Raw genomic sequence first — 26,424 nt, 5'->3', positions numbered from 1 at the left:
GGATTGGGTTTTAGGCGCTTTTGACGATATTAATGAAGCCTTGATGGCTAAACTTGCTTGGAATATGGCGACTGGAGATAACAAACCATAGGTGAAGTGCCTCAGTGTTAGAGAAAAATATCCCACATGAAAAGTGTGCAGGTATATTCAATAATACATAAGACTATGAGTTACTCTACTCATCACCAATTGGTTTTGAGATGGAACCCCATGCTTCTTACTATGCACATCATTCCACATTCTAACACTCAGAATGAAGTATTAAAATAAAGGGATCTTAGAGGCTCGGAGTGTATTGTGCAAAGGAAGTCACACTCTATTAGTGATGAGAAGCAAGTTGATGTATGGAGACAACCATGGATACCATGGCTAGAGTATGAGGAATTTCACCTGAAGACATTTGTTAATCTATCCGTAAACAAAGAATGGAACGTACCCCTAGTACGCGAAATCTTTGGAAACTCATAAGGGAGGAGACTTACTGGATTGTGAGACTACATCAACAAAACCAGGATATGTTGGTGTGGAAACATGCCAACAATGGTACATTCATTGTCAAGGCAACTATGTGGAAGATCAAAGGCATTCCCAAATACAATTGAGACATAGTATGGTGTTTTGGAGATCTCTAAGGAATGCTTTACCCATGCCTTACCCACAAGGAACAAACTGGATTTTGAGCAAGATAAACAATGTTTGTTCTGTGAGGAATTCAATATGGCCAGGGTTGATTCAACACCTGAGGAAACTTCCTTTGTACCAATACAGGCTACTCAAAGGACCCCTTTGTACCAATTCTAGCCATCAGGATGGCACATTGAATTGGGGAATTCAAAAGGAGTGGAGGAATGTGACATTTCTTTCAAACTCCTTGGTATCTTGAGGCTTTGACACTTAGCTTATGATGTTTTAGCGATTCGATTAATTTTATGTTAAAATTATAAAAAGATTCTTCTCTCAATTAGAATATGGTATCAAGAGAAGGTTTAACTTTCATTATTTTCCATTTTTTATTAAAGATTCTTCTCTCAATTAGAATATGGTATCAAGAGAAGGTTTAACTTTCATTATTTTCCATTTTTTATTAACCTCTAATTTAATTGGAACGACCTTGTTTTGTCGACGTGTAAGAACATTTATTATATTTACACTTTCAAACTCAAACGTAAGGAGATATGCAATAATGACATACAGTATGGCAAGTGCGTGGTAACAGTCATCGCATTACCAATTTCATTCCCTGCCTTATATTGAAATTCTTTAGTTAACTGACTTAAGTAAATTTTAAGTTTAATTCATCACCACTTAAAACTTCAAATTGTAGAACTCATTTTTCAACCAATTATATAGGGTGCAACCGAAAGATATAGTGTAAAGTCTCTAAAAAATTTCCCAAAATGTTGTTGGTACTCATTGGAGAATATGTAAATTCTATTGAACTGACTCCCATATTTTGGGGCCACTACATTCTAAATTTTGTTTTTCAAATGGAAATTAATTTACACTTTTTGATAAACTAAATGTTCACTTTAAATCATTTTATTGATAAATCATCAATTCCAAAAGCAGTATTAAATAAAAAATTTCATGATAAAAGAAAACTCCCATTGAATCAGCTACCAAATTTATGTATATATACTCTCATAATCAGTTTATTTGGTGTAAAGCAAGAACCAGTTCACCTTAAATCTCCATCATTCAACTTCATCCAAATGTCCATATAGGTCTCTCCAGTGGGACGATGCTTCCTCTGGAGTCCGGACAGTCCAAATATGAGGTTTGTCTTTCTCACGAGTTTCCAGAATTTCCTGCATTCACAGAATTCAACTTGTTACTCTTGAGAATTGTAGAATGCTTGCTTCAAAATTGACCTGGTACGTTGTTGTACATATAAACAACATAAAATGCTGACTTACATATACTATGCACATTAAGGTCTAGAGTGTCATAACAGTTGGGACCATTTATCCAAAAACAAAATATATAAAAGGGACCAGCAAAACAAGAATAGAGAAATGAATTAATTATCAAAGAAAATCTTACGAAAGAAGCACACATAGAAAGGAATTCAGGCACTCCCATTCAGGTTTTCATCTGTATGATCACAACACAACCATCTAGAGAAACTTACCCTATCCCCATACTCGAGTTCGACAAAATCTCTATCAATGTCACTGTGTTCGTAGCAAGAATGGCAAAACCATAGTGCATACTGTGTCCAACCAAATTGCTGCTTGGGTCCAAGTCAAGCTCTTTCATTCATGGTACTATCACTTGTCTATCAATATTCAATTTGATCACACCATCATTCGATATGCCAATGCATCTCAATCTTGATTAACACTCTAATCTAATCCTGTCCTACTGCAATTAAAAATTAGAAAACAATTACGAACATGCAATGTGAAACCTACATCTAGACTCTATAAACACTGTGATTCTCTATGGATCTCTCATACTCAAATTCACCACACTTGTCATCAGCCAATATAATTAGAGTTGACACAGACAGCAAATTCAGTCTACAAAGTGTCCACTTCAATACTCGAAACTTATACCATCTGTTAAAACTTCATCCAAAATTCACATGTGGCCTAATCATTTGATTGTTATTAGCCTATGTTGGATGTTTGATACAGTTATTTCAATTCATACCCATCTCAACTTTAGCCAATTGCTCCATGTTTCATTCCAAATAGTGGTAAATTTTCTCAACAACAATATGAATATGACCATAGCATTAATGTTAAAAAAAAAAACAGAATCAAAACAACCAATCACATGAGAATTAGTTTGGAATAGTAGTGACAAACCTGAACTTGAGCAGACCGCTTCGTCTTCAAAGTTAAACAATCCACCACAGCACTCCATTTTTGGGAACAGTTATCAAGTGACCCAAGCCTATAGTATTGCTGCATCTGGTGAACCGGAGCTGGCAACAGAACAAGAAAAATTCCCCCATTATATTAAATAAATGTATATATAGTGGACATTAAAAATTCAGGAATGAAGATAAGGTGTTCGAGAAAATGGGGCAGAGAAGTAGAGTGGGATAGAGGAAAAAAGAAGACTTACAATAACAGAACCAGAGAGAGTCAAAGCAGGCAGAGCATGATAATTTGCGAACGGTGCCGGTACCTGGAGTCGGACCCTGACCAACTTCTTCCTCCGAAGACGACATTCTCTCCGATTTCTTCAACAAAGCGACGTCGTTTTTTTCCGACCGATGCAATAGTAGCTCTACTAAATTGTTGAGCTGAATCTTAAATAATTTTTTTTATTTTTTTTAATAAAGTAAAAAGTTATTATGTTTCTAGCACTTAAAAATTTAAATTATCTTTTGATAATAAAAGTACATTTTGTTAATATTTTTGTGCAGTTTAGGACAACCATCAGTTATCACCGCTAAGTTTGGACATATAAGCAAAAATATTTTGCGACCTAAATACCTAATTTAATAGATATTTATGGTGAAAGCACTCAAGTTATAAGCAAATTTTATACTATGTAGGTAGACTTAATGATGAAACAGACAATTATACTAAACTGTACCTGTACGCCCTGGTTTTCCCACGGGCTGATTAGCAGGTTGAGCCTCGGACTAATCAAGGTTAGTCCGTAAACTTCCCCAGATCGGAGATCTTGTTTTCCAGGTCGTACCCACTTAGCTCGAGGCATCCTCAAGAACTCGCCAATGCTGCCCAAGGCTGGGGGAAGGAGTCCTTAAGGCCGAAGGTTGGGTCAGTGAAGCAGCTCATTGTGCGAGCTGCTGCTCGTGGATCTCTGACCCTTTGTAAAGTCAACACACGCAAGATAAACGTGCCTATATCTGACATCACGTGTCCGATATCTCCCTGACTTCCCGGGCATGCATCAGGAACGTGCGCATTCAGACATCCACGGCTGGGTCGGGCCGTGCGGCCCATTATCTCCTTACATGCTGATTAGACCACACTTATGTGTCAGGTTTAGGAATTAATCATAAATGTTACAGAGTTTATATGATAAATGGTAAGGTCACGTGATGACCTCCCTACCAACTTCCAGGTGCCTTCTCCTATAAATATGGGGACCCTGGGAGTTGATAGGGGTTGGAGAAAATAGTCTCTGAAGAGCCATATACTTTGTAAACCAAATACCCAGAATACATCAATAATATTGACTAGTGGAGTAGAAGGATTTTAACCTTTGAACCACTTAAAAACGTGTCTTGAGTCACATAGTTCATTCTCTAAGATTTCATATCTGTGACGGTTCTACTTACAGCACTAGTCCCTTTCTCTTCTTCTCTTAATTACCTGTTGGCGAAGAACCGCGTCAACAGTTTGGTGCTTTCATTGAGAGCAAGTTCGATTAGTGCTACCGCAAACATCCAACTATGGTGACCACTCGATCCAGGCATGGAAACGAAACAGAACAGCATGATGGGCAGGAGGCCCACCATGTTGCCATCCCTGATGAGCAAATTCCTGAAGTCCAGCAGAGGCCAGGAAAGCAGCCGGCGGGCCAGGACGACACTGGTAGCTCAGCACCCCGGCCACCTAATCCGAACCCGTGTTATTATACTGCGGTAGAGATGGAGAATGCTCAACTGAGGAGCCAGTTAGCAACAGCCGGTCGGCAAATCCAGGATATTCTGGCCCGACTACCCCCTCTCACAACCAACGTTAACGTTGGAGAGAGGCAAGGTGAGGCTCCTAAGTCTCGCCGGAGTAATCGGTCCAGACATAGCCGTTCAGATAGGCCTCATGCAGCCAACTCCACCCCTTCATCACACCATCAAGAGGCAAACTTCAGGGAAATGCCTGGGGTCAGACAACAGCAATACAGTCGTTCGGTTAGGACGTCAACCCCTAGCTCTCAACCTTCCTCGAGGGCGCCCAGGAGAGCTCGAGGAAACTCCCGAAGGAGATCCGGGGCGGGCCAGCAGCGCCAGCCCGTCCCAGAAGACCGTCCTGCGCCTCGTCCAGCTCGCCCTGCGCAGGACCAGCAAGCTGGCAGGGCCGAAAGGCCCCCACCAAATTCGATCCGTCCGGATGGAACTAGGATCGCCTCCCCAGTCAGGCATCCTCCTTCTCCAATCAGATACCCATCTCCTCAGCCCATTCGGGACATCCCAGCCTACGGGAGTAGTAGGAGAGACCCGCCGTCGGCTGGGCCTTCCTGGCGCAGCAGGGTGCCAGGGGAAGGATCATATCGTAACCACCAAAGACGCACTCCAAGCCTATCCAGCAGGAGCCACTGGACCTGTAGTCGCCGGAGTGATCTCTCGGGAGGAGACCTGCGTCAGCGACTGAGTTCGGCACAAAGTCACCAGACTACACAGGGAGGCGACCTCCGAGATCACCTCAACTCTCACAGAGACGATCGAACCGAAGATGGTAGGCAGGCCCGCTCGGCGGGAGTCCGATCCGAAGTACGTAACGGAGGGAATGTCCCAAATAACCTATCTCAAGATAGGAGGGGCAACAACCCACCTAATATGTACAATGGGTCCGGAGCTGTGGAACAGCCCCGGAATAACCCAGGATCTTAGGACAAAACCCTCGAGCGCCTAACTCAGATGGAGGAGCTGATGAGAAAGATCCTAACAGAAAAAGAAAAAGACGAGTATGATTCGGGCGACGAAATGGAACTCTTCGCCCCCAATATAGCAGCGACGGCCTACCCATCTGGTTTCCGTATGCCCCATTTGTCAAAGTTCAACAGGGACAGGGACCCGTCGGATCATTTAGGGATGTTCAACACCCTAATGATGGCTCATAACATTGGCCCGGAGCTGCGTTGCTTGATCTTTCCTTCCACACTGATCGGACCTGCCAGGCAGTGGTTCAAGCAAAGTAAAAGACAGTTAATCAGTTCCTAGAAGACTTTTTCAGCTGACTTCAAAAGGACATTCCGCGCCTCCCAGGCCGCCCGAATCCAGGCAGACTCCCTAGCTAACATGAGACAGCAGCCCGGTGAAACGCTAAAAGCCTACTTGAGCAGATATTCGTGAATGTCGCTGCTCGAGCTCGGGACGCTGACGATAGCTCTAAGCTCATGGCCATGAGAACCGGAATCCTGGTCGGAGGAGACCTGTGGAAAGATATTCAGAGGAAGGGAGTCGGCTCGGTTAACGAATTCCTTAACAGAGCCCAAGAATGGATAAACTTAGAAGAAGCTGAAGCTTCAGCCACGGGGACCAGCCAGGTTCCCGAGAGGCCCGCTGGAGCAGGGACGGAGATCGCGGTGGCAATCCCCGGCGACACGCAGAACAACCAGCCCGGCGGTGGCAAAAGAAAGGGAAACGGTGAAAACAGCCAGCACGGTCAAAAGAAGAATAAGTCTGTGGATAAATTCAAGCCCGTGTTCACAACATATACCGAGCTCACCCAGTCCAGGGAAAATATTTTCCTGGCCAACGCTGCTCGGGTCCCCTGGAAGAGGCCGGAACCATTGAAACACCACAAGGTAAAGAGAGATACTTCGAAGTTCTGCCATTTCCATAACGACATCGGCCACAATACCGACGATTGCAGGCATCTAAAAGATGAAATCGAGACTCTCATCCGAGCAGGCCCCTTGGCACAATATTCACGAAACAGGGTCCCAGCGGGTCGACCAACTCCAGAAGTCCTAGCCAATCAGCCCGGGCCTCGGGTAGATCAGGACGTCCCTCCTCCCGTGATCGAGGGAGAGATATCCACCATCTCTGGAGGGCCGCATATGGCTGGCACGAGCAGAGGCGCACATAAGAGGTATGTGAATGAGTTAAAGGCCCACAATGGAGCGGAGTTCGTCCCAGTGCAACGTCAGTTAAAACAGCAACGGCTAGAGAAACAACCGATAAATTTCACAGAGGAAGACGCAGGCCATGTCCAATTCTCTCATAACGATCCCTTGGTCGTAGCAGTCCAACTCGCCAACCGGAAAGTAAGGAGAGTGTTGGTGGACAATGGGAGCTCGGTGAACCTCCTATTCCGATCCACCTTAGAAAAGATGGGTATGACTGTCGTTGAGCTAAAGGCAACCTCGATGATGCTATATGGCTTTTCGGGAGAAGGATCAGCAGCGATAGGGACGATCGAGCTGGTGATCACCCTAGGAGAAGAGTCTCGGACAGTCTCCAAGCTACTTGAGTTCGTGGTCATTGACTGCTCCACTGCCTACAACGCCATTTTGGGACGACCTGTGCTCATAGCTTTCGAGGCCATCACTTCCGTTCGACACCTCGCCATGAAGTTCCCTACTTCAACAGGAATTTGTACCATCAAGGGCGATCAGCTCGCTGCCAGGGAATGCTACAACATTTCCATGAAGGGAAAGTCTAAACCCGGGCAGCTGGCAATGGCCATTCAGGGCAAGGAGGAATCTCAGGGACCCTTGGCGGCTCCTGAGATTGAAAAACCTCAGAAGACCGAAGAAGAAAAGATCGCCTTGAACGAGGACATTGACCCCCGAGTAGGCGAGGACAGATCCGAGATCCAGGCTATTGAGGAGCTCGAGGAGGTGAACATTGATGAACAAAATCCGTCAAGGACGGTTAAGCTTGGGAAGAACCTCTGCGACAAGAGAAAGGCAGAGCTAATTGCGTTTCTGAAGAATAGCTTGGACGTATTTGCCTGGTCCCACGAGGACATGGTGGGGATTAGTCCGAGTGTCATCATGCACACACTCCACCTGGATAAAAGTGTTCCTGCCAAATCCCAAAAGCAGAGGCGTTTAGGAACGACCCGAGCTGAAGCCCTTGAAGAAGAAGTGGCCCGGCTCAAAAAGTGTGGCTTTATCCGCGAAGCCAAATTTCCAATTTGGGTCGCTAATCCCATGCTGGTTCCAAAGCCCAACGGGAAGTGGCGGACCTGTATTGACTTCTCCGACCTGAATAAAGCCTGCCCCAAGGATTGCTTTCCATTGCCAAGGATCGATCAGCTGGTGGATGCCACGGCGGGGACGAGCTCATGTCCTTCATGGACGCGTACTCAGGCTACAATTAGATCGCGATGAACCCGACGGACCAGGAGCATACTAGCTTCATGACCCCAACGAATGTCTATTGCTATAAGGTCATGCCGTTTGGTCTGAAGAATGCCGGAGCTACCTATCAGAGGCTAGTAAACAGAATGTTCGCGGACCAGATCGGAAAGAACATGGAGGTGTATGTCGATGACATGCTTGTCAAATCAAAGACTGCCGACAACCATGTTCCCGACCTGGAAGAATGTTTTAAAATACTACGAGAATACGGCATGAGGCTCAATCCTCATAAATGCACGTTCGGTGTCGCATCAAGGAAATTCCTGGGGTTCATAGTCAATACCCGAGGAATCGAGGCAAACCCCGACAAAATCAGGTCACTGCTCGAGCTTCCTTCCCCCAGGTCGCGGAAAGACGTCCAAGGCCTCACAGGAAGAGTGGCAGCACTCAACCGGTTCATTTCCAAATCAACCGACAAGTGTTTGCCCTTCTACAACCTGCTCCGGGGAAACAAGAAGTTTGAGTGGACAGTAGAATGCGAAAGCGCATTCCTCGACTTGAAGGCGCATCTGGCTGAACCGTCCGTGCTGTCCAAGCCCAAGGCAGGAGAACCTCTTTTCCTCTACATGGCCGTCACTGAGGATGCAGCAAGCGCCGTGCTAGTGCGAGAAGAGGACCAAGTTCAAAAGCCAGTCTACTACATCAGCAAGAGACTCCTCGGAGCAGAGTCACGATACCCACTGATGGAAAAATTGGCGTTTTGCCTAATCACAGCCTCGCAAAAGCTCAGACCATATTTCCAGTCCCACTCGGTGCACGTCATGACCGATCAGCCTCTAAGGCAGGTGTTGCAAAAGCCTGAAGCATCGGGGCGTTTGCTAAAGTGGGCGATCGAGCTCAGTCAGTTCGAGATTTTCTATACTCCACGGACTGCCATAAAAAGTCAGGCCTTGGCCGACTTCATGGCGGAGTGCGCGGGATTCCAGGAGAATCCATCAGAAGGCTTGCCTCAGGTCGCCTCCCCACATTCGTCGTGGAAGATCTTCGTTGATGGTTCATCTAACGAGAACGGCTCTGGGGCCAGAATCATCCTGATATCCCCCGAGGGACATAGATTCCACTCGGCGCTAAGGTTCGGGTTCAAGGCGTCTAACAACGAGGCAGAGTACGAGGCTTTATTGGCTGAGCTGAGGGTAGCTAGTGAGCTAAAAGCGAGCTCCGTCCAGTGCTTCAGTGACTCCCAGCTCGTGGTGAACCAGGTTCTGGGAGAGTATCAGGCGCGAGGACCCAAGATGGCTGCCTATTTGGCAAAAGTAAAAGACGAGCTGGCCACATTCGGGCGAGGGTCGATCGAACAGATACCTCGGGAGCAGAACGCCAACGCAGATGCTCTCGCCAAACTCGCCACCTCGGGAGAGGCAAAAACCCTGGGGTTGGTGCCAATAGAATTCTTGGAAAAACCAAGTATAGAGGGAGATCGAGCAGAAATCGAGATGATTGATATTAGGCCGACCTGGATGACTCCCATTCTTGAGTATCTCGTCGAAGGCAGGTTACCCGAAGAGCGTAACGACGCACGACGAGTCCTTTATCAAGCTCCTAGATATACGCTAGTCGAAGGAGTGTTGTACCGACGTGGGCACTCCCTACCTCTCCTCCGGTGCGTTCTTCCAAGTGAAGCGAAGGCCATCCTGCAGGAAGTTCACGAAGGATTCTGCGGAGACCACACTGGGGGGCAAAGCCTGGCCTTAAAGGTTCTCAGGCAAGGTTATTATTGGCCGACTCTGTCCAAAGACTCAATCTCGTATGTGAAAAGGTGCGACAAGTGTCAGCGATTCGCTGTTGTTGCCCGAGCTCCTCCGGTCGAGCTAAAAATGATCTCGGCTCCTTGGCCATTTGCCGTTTGGGGAATAGATCTAGTGGGCGCCCTGCCCACCGGGAAGGGCGGGGTCCGTTACGCCGTGGTAGCCATTGACTACTTCACCAAGTGGGCCGAGGCAGAGCCATTGGCGACAATAACATCGAAGAAAGTACTCGACTTTATGGTGAAAAGCATCATCTGTCGATTTGGCCTTCCTAAGAAGATCGTCTCCGACAACGGCACCCGATTTGACAGCGATCTGTTCACCGAATTTTGTGAAAGGCACGGAATTGTGAAAAGTTTCTCGTCCGTGGCCTATCCCCAGGCGAACGGTGAGGTCGAGGCTGTGAACAAAACTCTAAAGGCAAGCCTCAAGAAGAGGCTAGATGAGGCAAAGGGGGTCTGGCCAGACCAGCTCCCCCAGGTCCTGTGGGCGTACCTGACCTCGCATCGAACTCCCACGGGTCACACTCCTTTCTCCCTAGCCTTTGGGAGTGAAGCAGTCCTCCCCGTGGAGGTTAAAGTTCTGTCGCATAGAGTCCAATCCTACGACCAAGACCGGAACCACGAACTCCTATGCCATTCCCTAGACCTAGTTGATGAAAGGCGGGAGGATTCGCAACTCCAACTCGCCCATTATCAGCAAAAGATCACTCGCTACTTCAACACTAAGGTCAAAAAACGCGCCTTTAGCGTTGGCGACTTGATCCTAAGGAGAGTTTTCCTGGCCGGAAAAGATCCCAAAGATGGGGTTTTGGGACCAAACTGGGAAGGACCATACCAGGTCATCGAAGTCATCAAGGAGGGAACTTATAAGTTAGCTCGACTTGATGGAGGGGCGATCCCGCGGACCTGGAATGCCATCCACTTAAAGAAATACTATCAATGATCCACTTGTAAGGCCTGGAGGGCCACTTTCTATGTATAAATAAGAATCGAATGTTTATTTTTATTTGCAAGTGTGATTTTAAAAGTAACCGCGAAAGACCATTTCCAGTTACTTGGGGGGCATATGGTACCTGGATATAACCAGGTCTCCTTAACGACTTAGATGTTGACTCTTATCTATGAATAAGGGTTAACGCGAACTAAGTCCTATCCTGGTTTTAACCGGGTTATAAAACTTAGAAGTTAACTTAAATTTATTGATCGTGGTTCTTCTTAAAGAGCTCGGGATATGGATAAAAGTTAACACGAACTAAGTTTTCAAAATAAGTTCCTGGTTTTAACCGAGTCATAAAACTTAGAAGTTAACTTAAATTTATTGATCGTGGTTCTTCTTAAAGAGCTCGGGATATGGATAAAAGTTGACACGAACTAAGTTTTCAAAATAAGTTCCTGGTTTTAACCGGGTCATAAAACTTAGAAGTTAACTTAAATTTATTGATCGTGGTTATTCTTAAAGAGCTCGGGATATGGATAAAAGTTAACACGAACTAAGTTTTCAAAATAAGTTCCTGGTTTTAACCGGGTCATAAAACTTAGAAGTTAACTTAAATTTATTGATCGTGGTTCTTCGTAAAGTGCTCGGGATATGGATAAAAGTTAACACGAACTAAGTTTTCAAAATAAGGTCCTGGTTTTAACCGGGTCATAAAACTTGGAAGTTAACTTAAGTTTATTGGTCGTGGCTCTTTCTTAAAGAGCTCGGGATATAAATAACGGTTAGCATGAACTAAGCTTATATATATAAAAAATATATATATATAAGTTAAGGTGACCAAGTAAATCGTCTCGAGGTGAAAACACCTCATTAAAAGGTTACAAAGACAAAATAAAAATAATTACAAATGCATGAGGAGGAGTGCCCTAAGCCCCATCAGTTGGTCCTTTGGAGGTCGCGGTCTCGCCCTGCTCCGCCGCGCCAGAGGCTTCCCCAGTCTCCGAGGGCGATACCTCTTTGTTTAGGCGGGCTTGGAGTTTCGGCAGCAAAATAGCCCAGAGGTCCGGTGGCATAAAAGAGAAGTCAGCATCCGGGTTATGGGCCCAACAGTGATAGAACAGGTCCTGCATTGACTGCTCCGAGATGGCCCGCTCGGCTTCCAAGGCGGCCTCCAGGGCAGTCTGGGCCTCGGTCTTCGCTGCCTCGAGATCTGCTCGCGAAGTGGCATGGGAGGTTTTAAGTTCTCGGTTCTTTGAGCGGCTCCTCTCTAGCTCGGCCTTCGAAGCTGCCAGCGCATCTTTCGCCGCCTGAGCTTCCTGAAGGGCGGCCTGGCGCTCAGCCTCCATCTCCTCGAGCTGAGCCTTGGTCCTGGCGATACCTCGATGAGCGGCAGCAATGCCCTGCAAGAAAGGAAGGATAAGTTGGCTAAGTGGAAAAACAAGGCATTGTGTAAGTGTTACAACTTTAAAAGAGTGGGGCAGATTACCGTTAGGGTCATGTCCAGCGAAGACTCTATGACTCGGACCGGGCTCGTTGCTTCGATAGCCCGAAGATCCTTCTCTTTGAGCTTGTAGAAGCGGCCGATGGCATAGCTCGCCGACTCATACACCATCCCCCGGAATGCTTCTGGGATCTTTCCCAGATCATGGGGGTCGACCGGTATGCGTACGTCCGGGGGCATGGGAGCCCCGACCTCAAGTACCACGTCCTGGGTGGCTGGTGGAGATCGTTGGGGCGGCGGGGGCATGTGTCCTGCTCCGGGAGCAGGAAGGATTGCCCCCTCGACCTGGGATGGCGGGGTCTTTTCCTTCTCCTTAGCCGGGGATTTGGTGGAAGCCCCGGCCGCGCTCTTGGACTCTCGGAGCCTTTTCAACCTTGGCCCTGCTGGGGGATTCCCGCCGAAGACTACACCCCGCAGATTACCCCCAGGCTGAGACATCTCTTCTGCCAAAAACAAAAGCATGGTTATTACAAGTTAGCAAACATGCAGAGGTTAAGAGCAAAAAAGTATACGAATATTAAGGGAGCCCTACCCCCCGAGCTGGAAGAGCCTAGGACAATTATCTCGCGAACTGATGCGGGTTCTAGGTCCGGTTCTGACTCGGGGCTTGACTCTTCTACATACTGTCTAAAACCCGGAGCATAGGCATCCCTCTGAAGTGATGGCCATGTGCGTAAGTTGGTCCCATACTCCTAAAAAAGGATCGACCTAAAAGCTAGGGTGTTATCTACTATTACGGTACCCCTAGGCCGGCTCTCTTGGTGATCCAGCACGAGCCGGTCAACACAATGGAGCAGGAGTGTATTCAGGTCCGGGTCCCTCCCGTGACGATGGACGATCTGCCTAGGATTGAACCTAACCAGCCGGGGGTCTGCAGTGGCCCTATCTACATTCTTAAACAAATAAGGGTTACCTTGACCGGAAGGACCCACGGCTGCTCCGGTTTGGATCCTCTCCTCATCCATCCCCTGAGCGACCTCCAAGGTCCTCTTTCTATTCCTCACGAGCGGAACTTCAACTGTTTCGTCCTCCTCTTCCGCGACCTCCTCCACGGTGATAGATCTGTTTGCGCGAGCTGGGGGCGGCCCCCGGAGCCTCTTCAGGTTCAGAGTCTGATTTGGAAAAATCAGTTTGCAGAACCCATCGTCTCGTCCGTCACGAGCGCGCGGTAGTCCTTTTCACTGGGGGGCAAGCCCGCCAGTGTTTCATATTGACCCCCGAGGGTCGCAGACTTCTCGGTCCTCGCGTAGATGGCTGCAAGATTGGGCTGGAATCAGAATGGAGTACGGGGGAGCTAAAATTAAACAAAACTTAAAAGGCGAGCTAGGGTCAGGGTTCACTTACGAGGACGATTGAAGTAGTGGTGCTCACAGTTCCGGAACCCAGTTGACATGAAAAACTGGTCCTTGAAGTCATTTGGATGGCTTGGCAGCTCGATGACCGCCGCCGTATTAGGAAAACGGGTTAAATAGTAAAACCCGCCACCTCGCCCCCGCTGATCCGGGCTGGTTTTGAGGCAAAAGAAATATAAAATATCAGCAGGAGTAGGGACCTCCCACTCCTGCTTCTTGAACAAGTACCTCAACCCCGCCAGCAGACGGTAGGAGTTGGGGGGAGCTGAAAAGGGGCCAACCCCACGTAGTTCAGAAAGTCAGCGAAGTACTGGTCCAGGGGGAGGAAGGCCCCTGCCTTGAAGTGCTCACCGCTCCAAGCCGCGAACGATTCGTCTAGCGGCGTACAGCTCCGCTCGCCCTCCACAGCAGGTCGGGTTGTGACTGAGGCCTTCCCCAGTGGGATCTTGTGGGTGAGGAAAAGTTTGTTGATCTTCGCCTGGTCGGTCACCTTTGAGACGATTCTCTCCGCCTCAAAGAATGCGTCGGGGGCCACCTCGACTTGTTTCTCCACGGCCGGCCCAAAGTGGGGGATCGGCGAGCTGGGCATCACCGCCTTTCCTTTCTCTTGCTGGGAGATCGAGCTTCCCACGTTCTTCTGAGGCAGATTCCTTTTTGGAGCCATCTGGTCGCCTATCGAACAAAAGAAAACACTTTAGAAAAGGCGACCCAAGCAGAAGGACGAAGCAATCATTATTAACACGAGCTGAGGTAAGCCCAGCCCGTGGAGAGTGGAACCACGCGGTTCAATGAACACGCGCATATGCTCCCAACAAATCCCAGATTACTCGGAATTCGTGTGTCAGGGGGTTCAGAGTAAAAATTTGCCTTGGGGGGGAAGTTTCAACAGGCAGAACGTTGCAAAACCGCTTTTGAAGCGTATCCCCTAAGCTACCCGGTTTTGCACCCAAAATTCCTAAAGATCCTAACCAGAAATTGTTTATGGGGAAGCATCTTGAAACCCATACTCTAAGGCGATTTCCTACAACAAGCGTGCCCTAGCCTAAAAGGGGCTGTCACCCTCCTACCCTCGCAACCCAGAAAACCCTTGCATGCGGCTACAGTAAAAATTCTCACCTTAACTACAGCGGCATGCTTTCAAAATGAACAGGGTCAGAAAACTTACAGTATATGGCTGGACGGTAAACGAGAGTGTTGCATTGGCAGGAGCCTCGTCGGTGCAGTAGCTTCCAAAGCTTTGGAGGAACTCGTGCGCCTAAGCTTCGAGAACAAGGAAAATGGTGGCAGTAGAGTCGAGGGTTTCGTTCTTCTGAAAGTCAGAGAAGGAAGAAGGAAAGAAATTTGGGAAATATTTGAATGAAGGGGTGGTCCGTGCGTAGGATGGCCACCCCCTTTTTATATAAGGGAAATATCACGTGAAGAAGGCTCTTGGATGGCCCTAGTGAGGGATCCGAGGCCTTCCACTTGAAATATGAAACGACGGCTGGGCAATAGGCTAGGCCATTAAATGCGGTTCTCGTAAAACGTACCATCACCACCCACGGCGTTCCACGCATCAGACGCCTGCACAAAAAGTGGAATGTGAATGGTTGTAGGGAAGTCTAAAAGCCCCTACTGTGGTCTTCTATATATGACGTCATATACCACGAGCAGGAGCTTGGGGGGCAGATGTACGCCCTGGTTTTCCCACGGGATGATTAGCAGGTCGAGCCTCGGACTAATCAAGGTTAGTCCGTAAACTTCCCCAGGTCGGAGATCTTGTTTTCCAGGTCGTACCCACTTAGCTCGAGGCATCCTCAAGAACTCGCCAATGCTGCCCAAGGCTGGGGGAAGGAGTCCTTAAGGCCGAAGGTTGGGTCAGTGAAGCAGCTCGTTGTGCGAGCTGCTGCTCGTGGATCTCTAACCCTTTGTAAAGTCAACACACGCAAGATAAACGTGCCTATATCTGACATCACGTGTCCGATATCTCCCTGACTTCCCGGGCACGCATCAGGAACGTGCGCATTCAGACATCCACGGCTGGGTCGGGCCGTGCGGCCCATTATCTCCTTACATGCTGATTAGACCACACTTATGTGTCAGGTTTAGGAATTAATCATAAATGTTACAGAGTTTATATGATAAATGGTAAGGTCACGTGATGACCTCCCTACCAACTTCCAGGTGCCTTCTCCTATAAATATGGGGACCCTGGGAGTTGATAGGGGTTGGAGAAAATAGTCTCTGAAGAGCCATATACTTTGTAAACCAAATACCCAGAATACATCAATAATATTGACTAGTGGAGTAGAAGGATTTTAACCTTTGAACCACTTAAAAACGTGTCTTGAGTCACATAGTTCATTCTCTAAGATTTCATATCTGTGACGGTTTTACTTACAGCACTAGTCCCTTTCTCTTCTTCTCTTAATTACCTGTTGGCGAATAACCGCGTCAACAGTACCAAAACATAGACGGAAGGTACTTTCGTCGCCAAAAAAATAACTTGGGTACTTAAGTGCTACAAATACAATAATTTAAGGGTCTGATTGGTTCACGATTTGAAAATTGTATTTTTGAAAAGTGTGATTCTGAAATAAAAATTTGAATTCATTGTATGGAAATATGATTCTGAAAATGTGATTGGTCGCACTTTGTTAGCTGTTATTTTAGTTTTAAAAAACTAAATGTATGATTAATAGATAATCTAAAAACATAAACTTTTAGTATAGAATTGAAATGATAAATTTGTATTTATTTATTATTAGTAATTTTTTTTGTAATCTTTATTTTATAAAATATTTTATTATTAGCTGGATTTTATTTTAAAAGATATATTATAAATTAGAATCAAGTTATACCCCTTGTATAATTTTATAATGGAATATTTTAACAAATATATATAGTTATGGAGGTAGATAGGAATTTTAAATTGAAGAAAATACCTCTTTTTTATAAAAAAAAAAATAGAGAGTAAATAATCTAAGACTAGAATTGTAGAAAGAAAGAAAAAATAATAATTGTCAGTAAAGAAACAAAATTATTATCATTTCAATAGAGTAGCAGAAAGAAACAAAGTTATTAATTATTTAAAAATTTAAGTTTTCAATTAAATTATTTAATTCTTTTTAGGTTTGAAATTTAAATTTTTTATAAAACTAATATAGTAGATATACTAAATTATTTAATTAAAGATATTTTGATTATATAGAAAATAAATTTGATTAAAGTTGTGACTAGTGTAAATTAGTATTGAAACAAATAAAAAATATAGGAAATTATATAATGCTTAATTTTGTTATGCCCATTTTTTTTTCTCTTAAATCACTATTTTTTCTTTGAATTCCTAAATTACAAATATATAAAGTTGAATCCCCTTACTTTATCTTCTTCCATTACCAAGCCCTTTACCTCATCTTCTTCCTTTCTCTATCATTTTGCTTCTCAAAACCAAAGACTAAAATAAAATTATTGTGCTTGTCGAAATAAGGACATACTTTTGGCTCTTTTACAGAGCATTTAAATCTCAGCTTAATTTTTACAAAACAGTAATAACATGACGCTGATAAAGAGAGGAAGAGATGTACAAAGTGGAGATCACCTATGCATGGTAAAACACGAAAAATAATCAAACGTCAACTGACATTATTCCTAAAGAGTAATGATATGTGCACTCATAATATGCACCTAAACATTACAGACAATGTGTAATATTTGAATGTACATGTTAGGCTAAACCGTCACGTCACTGTATATAATGTTTGAGTACACATGTCATTACTCTTAAAAGAAGAGTTGTCCTGTGTGTGTGGTGTAATGAATAAGTTGGCAAGAGTAGGGCAAGTTAGGATCCCACCTTATGAGTACAAAACAAAACTACACAAAAAGAATAGCCCTCCTTCACTCTTAGCTTTAATGGAATTAGTAGAAAGAGACAAAATTCAAACACACTATTTTGTAATGCAATTAAAACCAGCTGCCCTTCATTTCTTTCTTTCTTTTCGTTCTTTAGGAAGGAAAAGAAAATGTAATAAGATAAATATTAACAACAGCTCTAAGTAGATTGCTTAAGCTTTTCTTCAACAAGCTCGATACAGCGGTACAAAACCAATTCAATTGGGTTTAGAGAACAAAGTATGTCAACTGTCATTTCATCATGATCACCCTCATTCTCTGCCACTATGCCACTCACCAGGGTTCTTAGAGGTAGAAGCCACTCGTTGTACGCCTTTTCTAAATTGTTTTTAAACACTACTCCAGTGTAGTTAGTTTTTCCTGTTTTGTTTATCACCCAAAATAAAAATCAAATGCCATCTAATAGGCCCAAATTCAAATAATTTTCAGTTTAGAGGATTATTTTAGGGGGGTTTGTTATAACATTTTACCTGTTGACTCTGTTATCAACACAAATCGGTAAAAGTTGAGCGCAGATAGAACCTGGGTGATACAAAACAAAAGGAAATGGGGAAATTTCAAATACTAAAACATGCATACTTATTGACATGATTTTTTCAATTCAAATATAGGGTAATAATGTCAAAAGTAAAAGTCATAATATAAATCACAAGTTCACAACATAATGAAACAAGAACTTGACAAAAGGAGGTAGAGAAATACCGCATCACCATGCTCGGGAAGGGGTGGAGGTCCACCCTTCGGAGGCCTTAGAACTAACTCCACCAGTTCAAGGACACTGGCACTCCAAAAGGGGGAAAGTGGGTGTGCTTTATTCTCTCTGTCCTTGTGCATTTCCCCTTTGACAATATCTAAAAGGATCGCAATCTATAGAATGTTGAAAGAACCACATTAAGAAATGAAGATTCAAATCCAACTGAAACTTCATTTTAAGATGAATAAATACATAAAACTGGTTTGAAAGGTGTACCATCGAGGGAGATTCACTGTTTGTGATCAAAGCTTTCAAAATGTCAAACCTCTGAGAAGTGGGAACATCAGCAAGTATCTGGTTTTGAGTTGCAGAAATAGTAAGCATTAAGGTTGCTCAAGACAATGTTTGTAGAAAAAGAAAAAAAAAATACATCTGACTTATGAGCAGCAGACTGCTCTAAATTGGGTTATTGGTCCTTTGCAACATAGCAACATTAAAAATATGACATTCTTACCCTCTTGAAAGCATTAAAGGCATGCCTCCGTAACTCTGAATCAGGCGCAAACATAATAACCTTTTGAACAGCCTGAAAACATATTTTTGGAGAAGAATATAAGATTTTGTCTTCCTCTGAAAAAAAATAAGAAACAACTTACAGTGACATTCCTGACGGATATAGTCAAGATGAGGAGATACAAAACCTGCAGAGCAGAATAAAGATTGGGCATATAAGACGTGTTGTCAGCCTGTTCTTCATCACACTTCTGAGAGTTATTTGATTCTGTAATGCAAATCAAGATGTTGATGGCACATTTCTTTGATTCCCACGGCACACTGAGAGAATTGAGTATGTGTTTTAACATCCCAATAGCGTCCCACCTTTTCATCCGGTCATTTTGAAGTTCCACCTGGAGAACACCCAAGTCTTCCTTGGCAGCCGTCACGGCCACATCAGAAATATGACCCCAAATCACTTCAATAAGCAACAAAGGAAGGGCGAAGATATTAGGCATAGGCAATAGAGTACAATGTCTTGGAGAAAAATATTTAGTACAAGAATAAGAAAAATGTTGATTTTGCATAAATGAACCTGAAAGAGCTGCACCATGTTTGACATAGGACAAGCAACTCACATATTCATCTACATCCTCTGAAAGGTACAAGAGAAAGGGTTAAAATGTCAATAAATCACATATTCTATGGCAGCAAGATAGCCAACTTATATAAGCTTACCTCCAAAGGCAGTGCTAATCATTCTGTCAACATCAGATCCAGTTATTAAGCCAAGATATGACAGACCACAATAAGGTAAGAAACTTGATAGTTGTGCTACCAAGTATTGCGAGCTTGACACCTTAAAATTCCCGTTGAATGAGGCCAGAGCCTTCAAATATATAGTTTACAGATTAGAAATCCCTCTATAAATAAGGTAGAAGATGTGAATGTAAAAAGAGCTAAAACAGGAAATTCTGTCACTACATAATAGATCAAAACAACAAACAGCAGAAAGGGAACTTCAGCTAGATGCAGCAATGTCAACCATAATTTGCAGGACATATAGGCCAAGTAGAGCACGAATCTTCTCATTTACACTGCCCTCCTGCAAATGGAGCAAAACACAATCAAACCTTTATAGTATTTAGGGAATATCAAAGAATAAAGAAAAAAATAGCTAAATCCTTTAAACAATAACAGACCAGTTTTACGCAAACTGAATGTACTGAATTCGCTATACTCAAAGCTCCATCATAAAGATCTTTCAGTTCTGTGCAGTCATTGTCTAACTCTGAAGACACAACCTTTAAAACTTTAAGGACAATGGGAATTGCTGTTTTTAGTTGCTCAAAGTGCCGCCTCTGAATGGAAATAAGAACTGAAACACAAAAATAATATTTTCATTAACATTCCAGGAGCTTGCAATTCCAAAAACAGAGCAGATAACAATAAGAGTAGTAGATTTTGAGTCTTTTATTCAAATTCAATTCATTGCATCTAGTGAAACAACATGATATAATTGAACGAGTTTAAAAAGCAACCAAAACAAAATTTAAATTTGTACGCGAAACAAAGACCCGAGCCAAAAAAAAAACTGAGTGTTCATAGAAGTAATAATAATAAAAAACTAAAATCAACAGGTTTAATTGAATATAATTTGGAAAAAACCATGACTATAATAGAAGTATATTGCAAGCAATAACATTATCAGAACAATACAACTAGATGTATAAGGAACTAACATATCCAACAAATTAATAACTAAACGTTTACTACATTCATTAACTTCAACGTCCCTATTACCTTTAGAAAGCCCAGCTAGAAGAGGGACAAAATAACTAGAACCACTGATCATTTCACTTGGGGAATCTAATGCCTGCTCCAATCGCAATCAAGTATCAGCAAAGAACTAGTGCCATAAAAAGATAATTAACATAAACTTAACAACAACTAAGCAAACAAAGGATATGTAAGAATTGGCTTTAAATAGTTTCCTCACAAGCTAAGCTATTCTTTCTCTTTAGAACTCAATACATTCCAATCAAATCCCAAAACGACATACCTCACAGAGAATGGGAAGCATCTCTCGTGGACTACACAATGACACAAACCGGTCGATCACCTCACCAGCAATCACCAAGCATTTGTCTGAGACCCCTCCGAACCTCGAAGCTGCTTTAGGCAGCTCAAACGACAGTGCATCAACTGTTGCCTGTCCAAGCCAAGACCCGACAACATGTTAATCTTTCAAACAAATACAGCACACCAAAAAATTGTGGGGAAAGTAAAGAAGGGATCTTTTTCAAAGTGCAAACCTCGTTTAATGAAGGAGAACAAACATATTGGTGAAGTTGTGAGAGAACGTCAAATGCCTTGTTTTTGGCATTTTCGTTATCTGGGTCTGAAACAGCCTCATCAGAGACCGAATTAAGGAAGCTGATTAAATCTGACACCAACTTTTGAGATTGTTCAGGCTCTCCCCCTGCTTCAATTGACTACCCAACTCATAAAAAAAAAAATGATCATCATGTTCAAGCGTTTCTCGGAAAGTTAACTGGAATGCTAGAATGAAAGGCCTTACTGTGGATATTGAGTTTAGGATCTCCAGAAGACGAGGCGAGGAGCTTGAAGGTGTAAGAAGCTCCGATGTTGAGACAAGTTCGTCCGGTGTGGCTTTCGTCGACATTGCGCCGTCGTGGGTTTTTAATTCGACGAGTGGGAGCGAAAACCCAAAATGCGAAATATGGAGAGAGAGTTAATTGGGTTGTGGATTTCTGCTTTACTGTTTGGAAGCTGAGAAAGTTTTAGATGATTTGGGATTGAATACAACACTAGGGAAGTTGCAATTCAGTGGCACTGTTCACTAAGACCATCGGCAAGATCTAAATTTTGTGAGAAGGTGCTGCAATGCACACAAATTTTTTTTTTTTTTTGAAAATATGCACACAAATTAACTAAAAAAAAATTAACAATTCATTTAATTTTTGTTAATTTTTTTTTATAATATACAAAAAAAAAAAAGTAACCATTTTTTATTAAAAAATAATTGTTAATTAATAAATTAGTGATTAAATAAAAAAATAGCATTAATTATTGGAGCAAATTTGCAACATATTATATCTTGAGAAATTATAGGAAATGGCTCAAAATAAAGTCATCAAGAAGCTAATGTCCTCATTTTTAAAATTGTAGATAAATGACCATTTTACATTGTTGATTACCTAAATTGCCCTCTTTTATAATTTATTTATTTATTTAGGACTGTGTGACTTTAATATAGTGGTATATGTATATTAGTTTTGTTTAATTAGTTTTTATTTTAAAGTTATATTGATTTTTTAAGTTTTTTATAGGTTGTTAGTATATTATTTTCCAATTAGTGTATATATTTTTTGTGGTATGGTATATAATTTTTTTTTGTGATATTTAATTTCTATTTTATTATACATAGTGGTAGTATATAATTTTGTATCATGGTATATACATTTTAATGGTAGTATATAACTTTGTTAGCATAGTATATACATTTTTTAGTAATAAATTTGTAAGTTTTGATGGTATATTATTTTTCAACTCAGTATATATATTTTGTGGTATGGTATATCATTTAACAACCCATAAAAAACTAAAAAAAATCAAAATAACTTTAAAATAAAAACTAATTATACAAAACTACTATACATATACCATAATATTAAAATATTTATAATAAAATAGTAATTTCGTCCATGTTATATCTTATGTCAAATTTGGCACAACTTTTAGTATATATCAAATTTGACACACTTTTAAAATATCATTGTTGAAATGATAATTGTACGTCCTGGTTTTCCCACGGGCTGATTAGCAGGTCGAGTCTCGGACTAATCAAGGTTAGTCCGTAAATTTCCCCAGGTCGGAGATCCTGTTTTCGAGGTCGTACCCTCTTAGCTCGAGGTATCCTCAAGGACTCGCCAAGGCTGCCCAAGGCTGGGGGAAGGAGTCCTTGAGGTCAAAGGTCGGGTCAGGGAATCAGCTCGTGGTGCGAGCTTCTCATGGATCTCTGACCCTTTGTAAAGTCAACGCACGCAAGATAAACGTGCCTATCTCTGACATCACGTGTCCGATATCTCCCTGACTTCTCGGACACGCAGCAGGAACGTGCGTATTCAGACACCCACGGCTGGGTTGGGCCGTGCGGCCCATTATCTCCTTATCTATCGATTTGACCATACTTATGTGTCAGGTTTAGGAATTAATCATGAGTGTCACAGAGTTGATATGACAAATAATAAGGTCACGGGATGACCTTCTTACCAACTTCCAGGTGTTTTCTCCTATAAATATGGAGACCCTGGGAGTTGATAAGGGTTGGAAACAATAGTCTCAGAAGAGATATATACTTTGTAACCAAGTATCCAGAATATATCAATAATATTGACTAGTGGAGTAGAAGGATTTTAACCTTTGAACCACTTAAAAACGTGTCTTGAGTCACCTAGTTGATTATCTAAGATTTCATATCTGTGACGGTTCTACTTTCAACACTAATCCCTTTCTCTTCTTTTCTTAATTACCTGTTGGCGAAGAACCGCGTCAACAGTTTGGTGCTTTCATTGAGAGCAAGTTCAATTAGTGCTGCCACAAACACCCAACTATGGTGACCACTCGATCCAGGCATGGCAACGAAACAGAGCAGTAGGAAGGGCAGGAGGCCCACCATATTGCCATCCCTGATGAACAAATTCATGTAGTCCAACAGAGGCCAGGAAAGCAGCCGGCGGGCCAAGATGACACCGGTAGCTCAGCACCCCGACCACCTAATCCGAACCCGTGTTATTATACTGCGGTGGAGATGGAGAATGCTCAACTGAGGAGCCAGTTAGCAACAGCCGGTCGGCAAATCCAGGATATTCTGGCCCGACTACCCCCTCTCACAACCAACGTTAACGTTGGAGAGAGGCAAGGTGAGGCTCCTAAGTCTCACCGGGGTAATTGGCCCAGGCATAGCCGGTCGGGTAGGCCTCATGCAGCCAACTCCACCCCTTCATCACACCATCAAGAGGCAAACTTCAGGGAAATGCCTGGGGTCGGACAACAGCAATACAGCCGTTCGGTCAGGACGTCAACTCCTAGTTCTCAACCCTCCTCGGGAACGCTCAGGAGAGCTCGAGGAAACTCCCGAAGGAGATCCGGGGCGGGCCAGCAGCGCCAGCCCATCCCAGAGGACCGTCTTGCGCCTCGACCAGCTCGCCCAGGGCGGGACCAGCAAGCTGGCAGGGCTGAAAGGCCCCCACCAAATTTGATCCGTCCAGACGGAACTAGAATCGCCTCCCCAGTCAGGCATCCTCCTTCTCCAATCAGATATCCATCTCCTCGGCCCTTCCGAGACATCCCGGCTTACGGAAGTAGTAGGAGAAACCCACCATCAGCGGGACCTTCCCAGCGTAGCAGGGCGTTTGAAGAAAGCTCAGGTCCTCACCACCAAAGGCGGACTCTAAGCCTATCCGGCAGAAGTCATTGGACCGGCAGCCACCGGAGTGATCTCTCCGGAGGAAACCTGCGTCAGCGACTGAGTTCGGCACAGAGCCACCAGACCACCCAGGGAGGCGACCTTCGAGATCGCCTCAACTCTCACAGAGAGGACAGGGCTGGAGATGGTAGTCAGGCCCGCTCGGCGGGAGTCCAATCCGAAGTACGTAACGGAGGGAATGTCCCAAATAACCTATCTCAAGATAGGAGGGGCAACAACCCACCTAATATGTACAATGGGTCCGGAGCTGTGGAACAGCCCCGGAATAACCCAGGATCTCAGGACCAAACCCTCGAATGCCTAACTCAGATGGAGGAACTGATGAGGAAGCTCCTATCAGAAAAAGAAAAAGACGAATATGATTCGGGCGACGAAATGGAACTCTTCGCCCCCAATATAGCAGCGACGGCATACCCATCTGGTTTCCGTATGCCCCACTTGTCTAAGTTCAACGGGGACGGGGACCCGTCGGACCATTTAGGGATGTTCAATACCCTAATGATGGCCCATAACATTGGCCCGGAGCTGCGTTGCTTGATCTTCCCTTCCACACTGATCGGACCTGCCAGGCAGTGGTTCAAGCAGAGTAAAAGACAGTCAATCAGCTCCTGGAAGACTTTCTCAGCTGACTTCAAAAGGGCGTTCCGCGCTCCCAGGCCGCCCGAGTCCAAGCCGATTCCCTAGCTAACGTGAGACAGCAGCCCGGTGAGACGTTGAAAGCCTACTTGAGCAGATTCGCGAATGTCGCTGCTCGAGCCCGAGACGCTGACGATAGCTCTAAGCTCATGGCCATGAGAACCGGAATCTTGGTCGGGGGAGACCTGTGGAAAGATATTCAGAGGAAAGGAGTCGGCTCGGTTAACGAATTCCTTAACAGAGCCCAAGAGTGGATAAACTTAGAAGAAGCTGAAGCTTCAGCCGCGGGGACCAGCCAAGTTCCCGAGAAGCCCGCTGGAACGGGGACGGAGATCGTGGTGGCGATCCCCGACGTCGCGCAGAACAACCAGCCCGGTGGTGGCAAAAGAAAGGGAAATGGTGAAAACAGCCAGCACGGTCAAAAGAAGAATAAGTCTGTGGATAAATTCAAGCCCGTGTTCACAGCATATACCGAGCTCACTCAGTCCAGGGAAAGCATCTTCCTAGCCAACTCTACTCGGGTCCCATGGAAGAGGGTGGAGCCATTGAAACACCACAAGGGAAAGAGAGATACTTCAAAGTTCTGCCGTTTCCATAACGACGTCGGCCACAATACCGACGATTGCAGGAATCTAAAAGATGAAATCGAGACTCTCATCCGAGCAGGCCCCTTGGCGCAATATTCACGAAACAGGGTCCCAGCGGGTCGACCCGCTCTAGAAGTCCCAGCCAGTCAGCCCGGGCCTCGGGTAGATCAGGACGTCCCTCCTCCCGTGATCGAGGGAGAGATATCCACCATCTCTGGAGGACCGCACATGGCTGGCACGAGCAAAGGCGCCCAGAAGAGGTATGTGAATGAGTTAAAGGCCCACAACGGAGCGGAGTTCATTCCGGAGCAGCGACAGTCAAAACAGCAGCGGTTAGAGAAGCAACCGATTACTTTTACGGAGGAAGACGCAGGTCACGTCCAATTCCCCCATAATGATCCCTTGGTCGTAGCAGTCCAGCTCGCCAACCGGAAAGTGAGGAGAGTGTTGGTGGACAATGGAAGCTCGGCGAACCTCTTATTCCGATCCACATTAGAAAAGATGGGTCTAACCGTCGCAGAGCTAAAGGCGACCTCCATGATGCTGTATGGTTTTTCGGGAGAAGGATCGGCAGCGATAGGGACGATCGAGCTGGTGATCACCCTAGGAGAAGAGTCTCGGACAATCTCCAAGCTACTTGAGTTCGTGGTCATTGACTTCTCCGCTGCCTACAACGCCATTTTGGGCCGACCTACGCTCATAGCTTTCGAGGCCATCACTTCCATTTGACACCTCGCCATGAAATTCCCTACTTCAACAGGAATCTGCACCATCAAGGGCGATCATCTCGCTGCCAGGAAATGCTACAGCATTTCCATGAAGGGAAAGTCTAAACCCGGGCAGCTGGCTATGCCCATTTCGAGTGAAGAGGAATCCCAGGAGCCCTTGGTGGCTCCTTAGATTGAAAAACCTCAAAACGCCCAAGGGGAAAGTGTCGCCATTAGTGAGGACATTGACCCCCAAGTAGGCGAAGATAGGTCCGAGCTCCAGGCTATTGAGGAGCTCGAGGAGGTGAACATTGATCCACAAAATCCGTCACGGACGGTTAAGCTC

At 44.5% G+C, this 26,424-nt stretch overlaps 2 protein-coding genes across 2 annotated transcripts; both read right to left on the bottom strand.

The window, feature by feature from the left end:
* Positions 1 to 1,367: 1,367 nt before the first annotated feature.
* Positions 1,368 to 3,264, bottom strand: LOC133790137 (uncharacterized). Its single transcript, XM_062227679.1, has 3 exons — positions 3,076 to 3,264; positions 2,814 to 2,932; positions 1,368 to 1,808 (listed from the first exon to the last, which is right to left on the bottom strand). Exons 1-3 carry the CDS (start codon positions 3,179 to 3,181, stop codon positions 1,695 to 1,697), a joined length of 339 nt encoding a protein of 112 aa, XP_062083663.1. The 5' UTR covers positions 3,182 to 3,264; the 3' UTR covers positions 1,368 to 1,694.
* Positions 3,265 to 17,409: 14,145 nt separating this feature from the next.
* On the bottom strand, positions 17,410 to 21,540 carry LOC133789126 (aberrant root formation protein 4). The gene is made up of 14 exons (XM_062226858.1): positions 21,218 to 21,540; positions 20,952 to 21,131; positions 20,699 to 20,848; positions 20,440 to 20,512; positions 19,839 to 20,014; positions 19,682 to 19,741; positions 19,375 to 19,525; positions 19,232 to 19,291; positions 18,843 to 19,114; positions 18,656 to 18,727; positions 18,418 to 18,495; positions 18,150 to 18,314; positions 17,918 to 17,969; positions 17,410 to 17,807 (listed from the first exon to the last, which is right to left on the bottom strand). The coding sequence occupies exons 1-14, from the start codon at positions 21,320 to 21,322 to the stop codon at positions 17,587 to 17,589; spliced, it is 1,815 nt and encodes a 604-aa protein (XP_062082842.1). The 5' UTR covers positions 21,323 to 21,540; the 3' UTR covers positions 17,410 to 17,586.
* Between the last annotated feature and the right edge of the window lie 4,884 nt (positions 21,541 to 26,424).

This window comes from Humulus lupulus, chromosome 7, assembly GCF_963169125.1.
Source record: "Humulus lupulus chromosome 7, drHumLupu1.1, whole genome shotgun sequence".
In the NCBI taxonomy this organism is placed as follows: Eukaryota; Viridiplantae; Streptophyta; class Magnoliopsida; order Rosales; family Cannabaceae; genus Humulus; species Humulus lupulus.
Note: the sequence above shows the minus strand (reverse complement) of the source record. Positions and strands in the feature narration are given on the sequence as shown.